Genomic DNA, 13,639 nt, shown 5'->3' with positions numbered 1-13,639 from the left:
CTGGGGCCTGACCAGACTGAGGAAAGTTGGGCTCAGCTTCAGGAGCCCCCCCAGGGACCCTGAGAGTGGCCCATGGGTTACAGCTCTTTGAATGATGACTGTGTTTTCCTACCATCCTCTCCACCGCAGAGCTGAATCTGATGTCTGCGAGAGGGGCTAGGAAGGAGTGAGAAGGGCCGTGGGTCTGCTGTTCCTGCCCTTACCCCCGGCCCCCCACCCCACGCATGGCTCTTCCACCAGCCAGGAGCCGGGCCCTGGCACCAGGCGCACGCACAGCGGCACCCAGCCTGGTGCTCAGCACTGACATTCACTTCATGGGCCCAATGGCCTGTGACATCCACAGTGTCATTATTCCATTTCCCAGAGAAGGGGCCTGAGGCTCCATGGGATTAGGGGTGTCTGATGGGTCCACAGTCAGGGCCTCTCTCATGCCCGCCGCCAGGAACAGTAGGACACATGACGGCCCACGCTATGCTCCCCATGGAGAGCCTTCTTCTTCCCTCCCCCATGCAGCCAGGAGGGGTCAGGCTAGGGGACAGGAACTGGGTGCTAGGGACTTCTCGAGGACCACAGATGGGGACAGTCTTAATCCAAAGGAATGATACTGCGATGGTGGAATTTCAGGCACTGTGACAGATTCTAATGATGTTGGCTGGTGGGGGGGGGGTTACCCCTCCCAATGTCTCAAAGCATCACTGAGCTATAGAAAATGCGAGCTGAACTGGCCCTCGAGCCTAACCCTCACCCATTGTACAGGTGGGGAAACTGAGGCCTAGAGAGGATTAAGAACTTGGCCTCTTGTCCTTGTCTTTTTGCCTTGAAATGGCAGCCAGGTGGTGGGTGGGTAAGGGAGGGTAAGGCCTGGTGGGTCCAGCACCCCCACCCCTCTCCTCTCTTCCCACGCCTCCTCCAGCCTCATAGGGGTGAAGACTTGCCAGGGGAGTCTGGCCATCTGGCTTCTGCGTATAACTTTGAGGACACCATCTTCCTCATCTGTAAAATAAGGGGGCTAGGCCAGCCCAAGTTCCCAACTTTTAATTATTTGCCCATCAGAGAAATGTCACCCTATATATTGTGTTTATTAGTTCCTAGTGAAATGTCATGGTGGAAAGAGCTTAGGTGTGGAAACCAGACAGAACAGTGTTCAAATCCTGGCTCCTCTTCTTCCCACTTGGCAAGGACTCACCTCTCCCAGCCTCAGGTACCTCATCTGGAAAATGGGCATGAAATAGACCCAGGGAAGACTAAATGAGATAATGGATGGAGGACACAGGCTTCCGCAGGCCTGGAGAAAGTGCAGCTCCAGAAGGCAGCAACTATGAATGAATCACTGGCTCTCGATACTTGGTGCCAGGCCGGCACCAAGCTAAGGGGTTTGAGGTGCCATTTCCTTCATCCTCAACAAGCTAGTGAGGAAGCAGGCCCCCGTACTGCCTTCATGGACCACTGAGGAACCTGAGGCACAGAGAGGAGGCGTCATTTGCAGAAAGTCACCCAATGCGTAACTGGAGGAGCCAGAGTTGAGTAAGGCAGTGTGAGTGTAATACGTGTGCCTGCGTGCATGCATCCTTGCATGTATGTGTGCACACGTAAGTGCTCACACTTGTGCAGATTAAGAACCTCTGAGCAGCTGTGCCAGCTCTTCACTCTCTTGGCCAAGGCATTCCCGACCAATCTATTGGCACCCAGGTTAGAGGACTGACAGTTTCTGTGTCTCTCATCAGTTCAGAGCCCAGTCTGGAAAGTCCCATTTCTATCTCCTGAATCTTTTGTTAAGTGTCCAGGGTCTCCAGGTGGAGACTCATGTCCCTCTGCCCCCGGCTCCTGCCCGAGTCTGAGTGTGCCGGGGAAGGCAGAGGCGTACCTCCAAACTAGAAGCGCTGGACGGACTGTTTCCTCTAGTTATGATCTTTTTTGATAGTGATCATCCTATGTAGATGCCGGGAAATTCTTTGAATGAGCATTTGTTGGAAAATCTGCTTGTGTGGGTGGCAAAGACATGAGAGACCTGGGGAAGGGTGTAAATTTCCAGGCACAGGGTTTGTACGGAAGGAGAATCACAGTCTCTGGGCCCAGAGTGACAAGGAGCAACAGAGGGTGGGTCAGGGACAGGGTGTCTTACCCCTTAGGTGCCAGCGTAGTGAGGAGGAAAGGCTGGTCTGGGCTCCCTTCACTGGCTGGGCATTCTTGGGCACGCCGCCTCACTCCTCTGAGCCCTTTCTGCCTCCCCCCACCTCCCTGCTTTCTACCTCGCTTCTCCCGGTGCCCACCTGACCCTGGCTAAGGCCTTATGCCCTTTGAGTGCCAGGAGGCAGGGGAGGGACTTGGCCTTGTGAGATTCAGCACCAGCTGCTTGGTTTCGCAGAACCCACTCTGGCTGGGCGTCACCGCAGCAAGGCTTCCCCCTTTCTGGGAACCTGCCTCTCGCCAGCTTCCTCTCCTGTGATGTCACGTTTCTTGTGATCTACCCAACCATTTCCACCTACTTCTCGCCAATGGGGACAGGCAGAACCACTGGCTTTTTCGGCCTGCTTGAGCCCCCGTTGGCCTGGCCTGGCCCAGCTGCGGGGAGGCCCTTCTGCTCCCCTGAGCCCCGGGGTGGTCAGTGCTGCCCACAACTACCAAGGCTCGCTAGGCATTGCTGAGTGTCTGACCCTATGCTGGGTGCTGGAAACGAGGAAGGCAGAGCTCCAGCTGCTGCCCTAGATACACTCACAGCCTGATAACGTCAGCAGCTTGCTTTCAAAGAAGTCATTTTCTCATATATTCCTTAAAACGTCCTACAAGGGAGGTACTATCACCCCCATTTTACAGATGTGCAAACCGAAGTTTACTAAGGTTGAGCCACATGCCCAGGATCACACAGCTGCTTCATGTGGCAAAGCTGGGCCTCAAGTGCAGCTCTGCAGCTCCAGGTCCAGCTTCTGGCCACCATGTCAGATGCTTCTGTCCTCCCTTCTTTAGTGTTTGCCTTCTCTGGCCCTTCTTCCCATTTAAACTGTCCTTAGGGAAGGGAATGCATGCATGCGTGCATGAATCCATCCATCCATCTGCTGGCCTTCCTTCCTTCCTTTCATCCACCACCTTTGCATGCATCCGTCCATCATCCATCCACCTGTGCTTCCATCCATCCATCCATCCATCCATCCATCCATCCATCCATCCATCCATACTTTCTTCCTTCTATCCATCCATCCATCCACCCACTCTTCCTTTCTTCCATCTGCCCATCCGTCCATCCACCCACCGACCCTTCTTCTATCCATCCGCCCAGCCAGCCACCCATCCAGTCTCTCTTGAATTCCTCCCTGTGTGGTGCTGCTTATATGTAAGGCTGACAGGTCCATCTGAGGCAAGCAGGAAAAATCTCTAAATCTAGAGAGGTGAGAAAGCAAGGCAGACCACAGTGCAAAAATGTGCCTTCAGCACTTGGTAGATGAGGTGAGGTGGGCTCCACCGCCTTCAGACTTCTGGTGCTTCTTGGAGAGGGCTTGGGGGGGAGGGGAGGTGGCATTTGGTGGGTGGGGAGGAGGGGGAGAACCAGAGGATGTGTACCCCCTCCCAGAGGCTCTGCAGCAGGAACAGGAACACAGATGTACCAAGCAGCCAGGCTTGTGTGTAGGTCCATGAGGCAAGCTGCTTGGGAGACAGTGGGGCAGGTAGAGACCTGGTGTAGCAGGGCCACGTGTGCCTTGCCTAACTCAGGTGGCCTCAAATACCAGCCAATGTTTCGGGGGCTTATTTTTCAGGAGAAGCAAGAATCTAAATTATTATGTGAAATTAGCTGGCCACTAAACTTGAAAAATGTTTAACACTTCATGGACTAAACAGATCATCTTTCAGTTGAGTCACAACCTGCGTCACTAGATTGCAGCTTCCGCCTTGAATTCTTGTCTGGCTCCTACTAACCAAGGAACATGCCCCAGAAATTCTGCTACCCCGCCCCTGGCCCAAGCCTCCAAGGTGAGAACCAAATGCTGCCCAGACTGAGCAGGTTCCTGGGGTACTGGACTGAGCCATAGGCTGATTCTGGAATTTTCTCTCGGACACCAGTACCGAAGACATCCTGTCCTCGTTAGGCGCTGGTGCCTTTCAGCCCCTGGCCAAGGCTTTGGGGGACCATGTAGGTCTCAAATTCTTCTAGATTGAAATGTTGTACTCCCCTCCAACTGGCTCTGGTTCCTTCCCGTTTTTTTACAATTTTCAGGGGCTGTGTGGAGATTGCACCCCATGTTCCGGAACTTTAAGATGTTTAGAGATGCACTTGGCTCTTCATTCCCCCTGCCAGTATTTCCCAGCCCCTAGCTGCCCCCAATGCAGTTCTCTGGGGATAATAATCCATGATAACATTTGTTTATTCGCTTTAAAACCGAACAAATGACAAAACCCCCTTGTTTCCTCAGTTTTAAAAGGACCAGGCTTGCTCGGGGATGCCCCCTGGTGGTGTCTCTGGCAGCCTGGGCTGTGGGAGTTGGTGTAGAGCAGTGGTTCTCAAAATTTTCCACCTCAGGACTCCTTGACATTTTGTAAAATTATTGATCACCCAAAAGAGTTTTTTTTTTTTTAAGATTTTATTGGGGGAGGAGAACAGGACTTTATTGGGGAACAGTGTGTACTTCCAGGCCTTTTGTCCAAGTCAAGTTGCTGTCCCTTCAATCTCAGTTGTGGAGGGTGCTGTTCAGCTTCAAGTTGTCCTTTCAGTCTTAGTTGTGGAGGGTGCAGCTCAGCTCCAGGTCCAGTTGCCGTTTCTAGTTGCAGGGGGCACAGCCCACCATCCCTTGTGGGAGTCGAGGAATCAAACTGGCAACCTTGTGGTTGAGAGGATGCGCTCCAACCAACTGAGCCATCCAGGAGCTCAGCGGCAGCTCAGCTCAAGGTGCCATGTTCAATCTTAGTTGCAGGGGGCGGAGCCCACCATCCCTTGCGGGACTCGAGGAGTTGAACTGGCAACCTTGTGGTTGAGAGCCCACTGGCCCATGTGGGAATCGAACCAGCAGCCTTCAGAGTTAGGAGCATGGAGCTCTAACCGCCTGAGCCACCGGGCCGGCCCCCAAAAGAGTTTTTATATAGGTTATATAATCTATATTTAAGTATTAGAAATGAAAGCTGAGAAAACTTAAAAATATTTATCAATGCGTTTAAAATAATAAGCCCATAACGTTTTAACATAAATAACACATTTTATTTAAAAATTATATTTTCCAAAATCAAAAACATGTAGTGAGAAAAATGTTATAATTTAAAATTTTTTGCAACTTTCTTTAATAGCTGGATTAATAGACCATAACTGGATACCCACATTTGCTTCTGCATTCATTTGGTTACCGTATCATGCATCATGTAGCTTCTGGAAAATTCCACTGTATCCTTGTGAGAGAGTGAGAGGTAAAAAGGCAAATGATAGCTGAGTATTATTATGAGCATAATTTTTACTTTAGCTCCCCAGGGATCCCCGGACTGCACTTTGAGAACTATTTGTTGGTATGGGGACAAGAATATGGTCACTGCAGCCAGACAGAATAAGGAGGCTATTTAGGCCAGGTTTGTGGGGGGACGTGGGGAACATGAGGGCTCAGCCCCCCTGAAGCTCATGTTGCAGTGAGAGTCAAGGTTGCCCACCTCCCCCCTGAGCAGGCACCCGGGGTGGGTCTTCCTGGACCCTCAGCAGACTGGATTCTGGCCCTGGGTGGACTTGCTTCAAGAACCTCAAAATCCTTGTACAATGAAGCCTTTCCAAGCTGTTGCCAATGAAGGAGGGTCGGCTGAGAAAGTCCAACTGTGCCCAGCCCCCAGCCCCACACTTTGAGGTGTTGACATAGCCCCAAAGCTCATCCTCAGTTTTCACTGATTAACTCACTGATTAATTAATGGAACTAAGTGCTTAACATGTTTTAAAATTTCTGAGGAACTACCTGGCCCCTGGCAATCAGGCGACCTGCTCTGTGGGATATTCCCAGCATGGAGCATTCCCACCTGCTCTCTTCACTTCCTCCAACCTTATCTGCTGGGCATTTTTGCCTCTCTCTCTGGAGATCTTTCGAACCATATTCTGTAAAGACGTTCATGTTTGCTCTATGAGTGTACACCCTTCCCTGTGGGGGCAATCTGTGAGCCTGGGGGGCTGACCCATTTGTTCTGTGAGAGTGTCCCACCTGGGAGGGCAGGGAACCCCATACTGCTCTTTGTGGAAGGTCCTGCTGCTCTGGGGTTGTGGCTGCGCCTGCTCCATGAAAGCTTGCCCATTTGCTCTGTGAGGCAAGATCCACCCAGACTCCATGTGGGACGAGTGCCCTGTGCCCCCCACCCTGGCGATGGGAGGATGCCTACCTGTTTTCTGGGGAGAATTCTGTCTCTCTGCCGAGGTCTTCCCACCTACTCTGTGGGAACAAAAGCATCTTCTTGGGAGGGAGGGGGTCCAGCAAGGATTTAGGGGTGTTACCAAGGCTGGGGGATGGTCTCACCACGTGTGGCCATGCTTGGAGAGAGAGCTGCCCATCAGTACTACGCAACAGGTCCTGGAGCAGAACTGATGCCCCCTTCATGCCCACAGGTCATAGGGTGACCACCACGGCTGTGGAGGTGTCTCGGTGGGAGGGACTGAGTGGGGGCACTGCTGCCCTCTCACTGGGCACAAAGAGGACGTCCTCGCCTGTCTACAGAGAGCAGACAAGTCAAGTCTTCTGCCTCTGCTGATACATGGAAGCCTTTTTCTCAGATCTCAGGTCAACAGAAATCAAATTTCCCTTATTTTATAGTGGAGGAAAGTAGGGTCAGAGAAGGACACTGACTTGCTAGGTGACGGGACTAGAATCCAGACTGAATTTTATCCTTCAGGCAGTGGGGAGCCATTGAACGTTTGTCAGCAGTGCAGTGACATAGCCAAGCTGCTTTCTAGAAGATGACCTGGGGGTGAGCGGTCCCCCAAGGGAAAAAGCAAGACAGAGGAGGTGGGGGTGGAAGTGCGGCTTCCCCTTCCTCCCTGGCTGCCCTGTCCCTGCCCTGTCTGCACGGGGCCCAGGCAGTCCTTCCCTCGGACAGGCCCAGGTGGCCCTGAGTCTGTCTCTGGTCACCCCCAGGCTGTGTGGCCTGCGCACCCTGCAGCCCTATGCCGAGAGGATCCCCGTCGTGGCCACCGCCGGCATCACCATCAACTTCACGTCCCAGATCTCTCTCACTGGGCCCGGCGTGCAGGTGCACTACAGCTTGTACAACCAGTCAGACCGTGAGTGTGGGCTGGCGGGGAGCAAGGCGGGCACCCCCAGCCCCACAGCTTCTCCCGGATGCTTTGCCATCCCTGGAAGCACCAAGAGGCTGGACAAAGGGAGTGTGTGTGTGTGTGTGTGTGTGTGTGTGTGTATGTGTGCCCACGTGAACATGTATGAGCATGCACACAAATGTATGCAGCTTTGTGTGTCTATATGTGCAAGGCAGTCACGTGCTCACTAAGTGTGCACACACATATCCACATGTATGCTGCATGCGTGTGCCTAGACACAGACGTCCACAGGGACCATGTGCACAAGTGTGTGTTCATGTGGGTACGTACATGTGTAGCACACAGGTGCTACATCTACAGGTGTTTTCATGATGATACATCCTAACAGTGCCCTCCCTCCCCCAGCCTGCCCTGGAGAGTTTCTCTGCTCTGTGAATGGACTCTGTGTGCCGACCTGTGACGGGGTCAGGGACTGCCCCAACGGCCTGGATGAGAGAAACTGTGGTGAGCAGCCCACCCATCCCAGGCCTCCTCTCTCCTCACCTTCTCTGTGCTGAGCTGAGCCTACCCTTTTGAGTAGAGACCCCCACCACGTGCAATTTCCAGCTATTAGCATCCAGGAAGTGAGGCTCTCTCTCAGTGCTGAGTGGCAAGATGGAAGCACTGAGTGGGAAAGTGGCTTTAAGTTCTGGCTGAGCCAACTGACTTTGGACAAGTCACTTCATTTCAGTTTCCACCAATGAAATAGGGTATCTCCCTGAGCTGCTGTGAAGCTCAGGTATAAAGTAGCTGAGAAGGAGATTTGTGACTATGACATGCAATACATGTTCTGCAGGCATCTCGAAGTCCCAGCTGGGTTCCTCTGACTCCCTCCTACCTGCCCCTTTTCTGTGTGCCCACACAGTTTGCAGAGCCACATTCCAGTGCCAAGAGGACAGCACATGCATCTCACTGTCCAGGGTCTGTGATGGGCAGCCTGACTGTCTCAACGGAAGTGACGAAGAGCAGTGCCAGGAAGGTAGGGTGGGGCGTGACCATGGAAACCAAAGAATGGGTCTCAGCCACACAGCTTGGCCCTTCTGCATGCTTCTTTGGCAAAGGTTTCTGCCCACTTGTCCAAATACTTACCAATTTATCTGTATGTATGTCTCTATGTCCATATGTCTGTCCAGCCAGCCAGCCAGCCAGCCATCTTCTGGCCTCTCCAACCAGAACTTGATTGTTTCATCACTTATTCATCCATCCATTGGCCTGTCTAACCATCTATCTCCCTATCCACTAAACTGTCAATCTCCCCATTTATTGGGTTACCCAACTACTTGTCTGTGTGTCCATTGTTCCACCCTCCATCCATCCATGAATGCAGGTATGCATGCATCCATCCATTGATCTCTCTAACTACCTTTTTGTCCATGATCTTTACATCCACTCAGTTATCCATCCTTCTAGTTGTTTGTCAGTCTCCCTACTGGACCATCAATCCACCCATTTGTCGGTCTGCCCAATCGCCTATCTGTGTCCATTTTTTAACCATCCATCTATCCATCCATCCATTCATTCATCCATCCATCCATCCATCCATCCCACTAACTGACCAACCAACCAACACTTGCAGACTACCCAGTGATAGGCAAGGCAGAGGGAGGAGGTGGGAGTAAAAGACACCAGAAATGTGGTCCCAGCCCTTTGGGGATGATCTGTTAGTAGGAAGACATGAGGGTGACTCTGTCTGCCCAAAGCCTTCTGGACATTATGTCCAGTAGCACGTGAAGACTGGAGGGGGGGAGGAGATTAGACAAGGAAAGGTTCCGAGAGGAGGCAGGCTTGGAACTGGGCCTTGAAGAGAGGTAACATTCAAATAGGCAGGAAGAAAGGAGACCAGGCGAAGACCAGGTGTTGGATGAGAAAGTTCTTCACAGTGAAGACAGTGAGGAGCAGGTGGGTGGCTTGGTATGGCCAGGACCTGAGGACTGCCTGGCTAAGAGGGGAGCCTTAGTCCACTGGGAGAGACACAGCTCTGCTCTTGTGAGCCTCGTCTGAAAGTGGAGGCAGGACCCTATGGTCAGGAGCCCCTGTGTGAGAGGGGAGACATAGCCTTGCTCTCAACAGAATAGCCTGAGGTGGGTGGGGGAGTGGGTCGTGGGCTTGGGGAAGGGACCCCCTGCCTTTAGGAGACACTGAAGGAGGCTTAGGGGACCCTTCATGATGATCAAGAGACCCTTTACCAGTTTCTTCCTGGCCTCTTCCAGGCTCCACCTTCCCTGGGCCTTGCTTTGGAGGCTCTCTCAGGCTCAGGGACCCACCCTCTGTGCCCTGCCCCCACCCCCTCTATCCCAGGGGTGCCCTGTGGGACATTCACCTTCCAGTGTGAGGATCGCAGCTGTGTGAAGAAGCCCAACCCGCAGTGTGACGGGCAGCCTGACTGTAGGGATGGCTCGGATGAGCAGCACTGTGGTGAGCCTGCCCTGCCCGGCCTGCCCTGCCCGGCTGCGGGGGTCTCCCCCAGGGTGGGGTGGGCAGAAGACCCACGGGGCCCTAGCGCGTGGGAGGGAAAGAAGTGGTGCGCACCCCGGGGAGCTGGAGGGGAAGCCCACCGTTTGCTCATGTCTCTATCCTACCTTTGCTCCCTCTTCTTGGTCCTACCTACCTCTTTCCCTCCCTCTGTCCTCATTCTTTCCCTCCACGTCTTTCCTTTTCTCTCCCTCATCCCTCCCCCTTCTCTGTCTCTGTGTCTCACTGACCTCTCTCCTGCCCCTCTACCTCTGTCCATCCTTGCCCTCTCTCACCCCCACCCCCACCCCAGACTGTGGCCTCCAGGGACCCTCCGGCCGCATTGTGGGCGGGGCCATGTCCTCGGAGGGGGAGTGGCCATGGCAGGCCAGCCTCCAGGTTCGAGGCCGACACATCTGTGGGGGGGCCCTCATCGCTGACCGCTGGGTGATAACAGCTGCCCACTGCTTCCAGGAGGACAGGTGAGGGGGAGGGTGCGGGGACAGAGACCATGAGGGATGGGGTAGGGAAGGCCGTGGCAGGACAGTATGGTGTCTGAGCTCTCAGCAGACAGAGGGAAGGATGGTGAAGAGCCCCCTAAACTGGCTGTTCCCACACTTGGGTTGTCCTGGTTCTACCATGAACAACATACTCTGTGGCCCTGGACAGGTTGTTCAGCCTCTCCGTGCTCTGCATTTGGTATCTTGTTTTAAGTTGGGTCAGTGATTCATTCATTCATTCACTCATTCATCCATCCGGCAATATCCGTTGTGCTCCTGCTATGTGCCAGGGGCTGTGCTAGACACTGGGGTACAGCAGAGAGCAAAACTGCTGGACTTGTCGCAGGCCATAACCCCTCCTCCCGGTGTGCCTCCAAGAGGGGACATCCCACCCAGCCTATGAGGTCTTCCCCATCTGCATGGTGGTGGGCTTACAATGCCCCTCTCCACCCCCAGCCCCTGGACTCTTCTCCCCACACCTTGTCCTCTGCCCTGGGTCTCTATAGTCCCAAGCCAAGGGCCTGGAGCCACCAGGGCACCCTCTCCTCACATCCAGAATCAGACATCAAGTCCTCTCAGTGCTCGAGACGAATCCTCAACCATCACCCCTCGGTCACCCTGGCTGCCCAGAGCCAATCTCCCTTTTGCACCCTCTGCCCAGATAGCAGGGGGTATTTCTGAGTGTGGTCTGACCACCTCGCTCTCTTTCACTCCACCCCGGTTCTCCTCTGCCCACAAGGTAAAGAAAGACCTGAAGGCTCACCTGACATCCAGGGGTCTTCGAGGTCTAATCTCTGCTGATTCCTCCACATTCAACTCCCACCCCCTCCTGGTGAGGACTAACGAGTTTCAGTGAGTTCACAGCAGCCTAGTCAATAAAATGTGCAGATAAAAAGGAGGAAAATACTTGTAATTGCCTGGCACTGTGCTCCTTTTTTACAGTCTTATTGAATTAAGAACACGGGAGTAGCAGACACCATTCCCATTTCACAGATAAGAAAACTGAGGCTCAGAGAGGCACACACATATCTAGGAATGGTTGCAGCTGGGGCCAGAACCCAGGCAGACACTGAACACTACCTTTTGCCGCCTACCCCGCCTTCCAGAGCAGGAGGGGGATGTGGGGGGACGGTGTCCCAGGCGGGGAAGCTGGCTACCCTAAGGGTCTGGAATGGGTGAGGCTGCTGCTGCATAGCACACCCTCCTCATCCCCAGCATGGCCTCCCCGGCGCTGTGGACGGTGTTTCTGGGCAAGGTGTGGCAGAGCTCGCGCTGGCCGGGGGAGGTGTCTTTCAAGGTGAGCCGCCTGTTCCTGCACCCATACCACGAGGACGACAGCCATGACTACGATGTGGCCCTGCTGCAGCTGGACCACCCGGTGCTGCGCTCACCCGCCATTCAACCGGTCTGCCTGCCTGCGCGCTCCCACCTCTTTGAGCCAGGCCTGCACTGCTGGATCACAGGCTGGGGTGCCCTGCGTGAGGGTGGTGAGCAGGCCTGCGGGGAGTGCAGATGAGGGCGGTGGGCCTCCCCCAACATCTAGTCTGGAGGGGACAGGGCGAGGCTCCACTCCTGAGGCCTGCTGGTCCTGGGCTTAGGTTGGGTTGGATTTCACAGAAGGAAACAATCTTTTACCACCTGTGGGCCCCTGCCCTCCTGGCTCTTCCCTTCCAATCTGAAGGGCATTTAAGGAGAACTGAAGTCATGGAACGTTATCTTGGGGGATACGTGTGGGGTGAAGGGGCAGGTCAGGGACCCCACAGCCCACAGGCAAGCTCCAACCCTCTGCTCCTTGGATGTAGGGGGAAGGGGGATAGAGATATGTGTGTGTGTGTGGTGGGGGTGGCAGGAGAGACTCTTAATTAAGGTTGGATTTTAGAGGGACATGATTTCGTTTAATCTACCTAATAACCTTAGGAGTGGCTATTATGGCCCCATTTTATGGATTGGGAAATGGAGATTGAGACATTTAGCCGTTGCTCAAATTTACATAGCCAGAGGGAGTTGGAGCAGAGACTAGAACCCAGGACTGCCTGCCCGAGCCCTTGCTGTTCCTGCTACTGCCTCTCAGAAATAGGGATTCTCCCCTTCCTACCTAAACTGACCACAGCTGGCCATACCTAGAGGCCACCTCTCTGTATTCTGTGAATATAGGCCTGGGTTGGCAGAATTATGGCCATGCCCTGCACCCTTGGTGGTGGTGGTGGCTTTAAAAATGTGTAGTGATTTACAATCTGGAAGCAGGCAGGACTGTAGAGCTCATTTAAAGGCGGGGAAACTGAGGCTCAGATGAATGAATGACTTGTCCAAGAGGATGATGGAGAAGAGTGGGAAAGCAAGGATTGGTTCATTCACTCATTCATTCATTCGTTCAATGACACATGTTGAGCACCTACTATATTCCAGCCATCGAGTTGGGCTAACGGGATACAAAGACGAAAAGAGAACATTCTTCAGGGAGACAGACAGTGCTAAGAACTGACCTGGAAGGACAGGTACAGGCAGCCTAGAGATGCCTACCTAGGCGGGGTCAGGGAGGCTTTCAGGGGAGGGGCAGGCTAAGCTGAGGCTTGGAGGATGAGTGGGCAGTGTCCTGAAGAAAGGGGAAAGGCATGCCCGTAAGGGACAAGTGGCCACCCAGGGAGCCCTGAGAACACCCAGCACCAGAGGAAAGCCTGGGGCAGATGGATCTGGGTGATGATTGGCAGGAAAGACAGGCAGGGCCTCTTGGGCCACATAAGGATTGTGCGTGAGCCAGGGGTTCTCTTCTGACCTGTGCTTTAGAACCACCTGAGGGCTTTAAGAAAAACACCCATGCCCCACCCCCACCCCAGGCAAACAGACCATCTCCAGGTGGGACCAGGCGCAGTGTATACTGAAGCTCCCCAGGGGTTCTACACTCATCCCTCATGGGGAAACACTGTGCTGGACAGTGAGGAGATGCTGACGAGTTTTAGGGGGAGAGTGAGGGGTCAGAGGTAGTCCTGGAAAATTCCCCTGGGGCAGTCACAGAGCAGAGGAAAAGCAGCCAAGAGGCCTCAAGCAGGAGGAAGGAGGGGAGGAGACTCTAGTACAGACAGGCTTTGGGTGGCGCTCTGTCCCATGGACCACTCAGAGGCATTGCCAGAACAGTGACCATGAAGTGGAGTGGCAGGGGCTGGGCAGGGTAGGAGAGAGAAAGGGTCTCCTGAGAAGCGAGGGAATAGTAGAAGGCAGAGTGGGGGCTCCCGGGTACCTCAGATCTTCTCACCTCTGCCCTTGACCCCACGTGGCAGGTCCCACCAGCAACGGTCTGCAGAAGGTGGACGTGCAGCTGATCCCACAGGACCTGTGCAGCGAGGCCTACCACTACCAGGTGACCCCCCGCATGCTGTGCGCCGGCTACCACAAGGGCAAGAAGGATGCCTGCCAGGTGACTCCCATGGGGCTGGGC

General features: G+C 54.0%; 1 protein-coding gene across 2 annotated transcripts in view; it reads left to right on the top strand.

The window, feature by feature from the left end:
* Positions 1–13,639, top strand: part of TMPRSS6 (transmembrane serine protease 6) — a 38,012-nt gene that overhangs the window by 23,070 nt on the left and 1,303 nt on the right. For both annotated transcript variants that reach the window (XM_019719657.2, XM_019719658.2), the window contains exons 11-17: positions 7,077–7,222; positions 7,622–7,720; positions 8,121–8,234; positions 9,554–9,670; positions 10,020–10,188; positions 11,422–11,693; positions 13,482–13,618. In XM_019719657.2, coding sequence (XP_019575216.2) covers positions 7,077–7,222; positions 7,622–7,720; positions 8,121–8,234; positions 9,554–9,670; positions 10,020–10,188; positions 11,422–11,693; positions 13,482–13,618 — 1,054 coding nt within the window. The remainder of the gene's footprint in view (positions 1–7,076; positions 7,223–7,621; positions 7,721–8,120; positions 8,235–9,553; positions 9,671–10,019; positions 10,189–11,421; positions 11,694–13,481; positions 13,619–13,639) is intronic.

Source organism: Rhinolophus sinicus, linkage group LG02 (genome assembly GCF_036562045.2).
Source record: "Rhinolophus sinicus isolate RSC01 linkage group LG02, ASM3656204v1, whole genome shotgun sequence".
NCBI lineage: Eukaryota > Metazoa > Chordata > Mammalia > Chiroptera > Rhinolophidae > Rhinolophus > Rhinolophus sinicus.
Note: the sequence above shows the minus strand (reverse complement) of the source record. Positions and strands in the feature narration are given on the sequence as shown.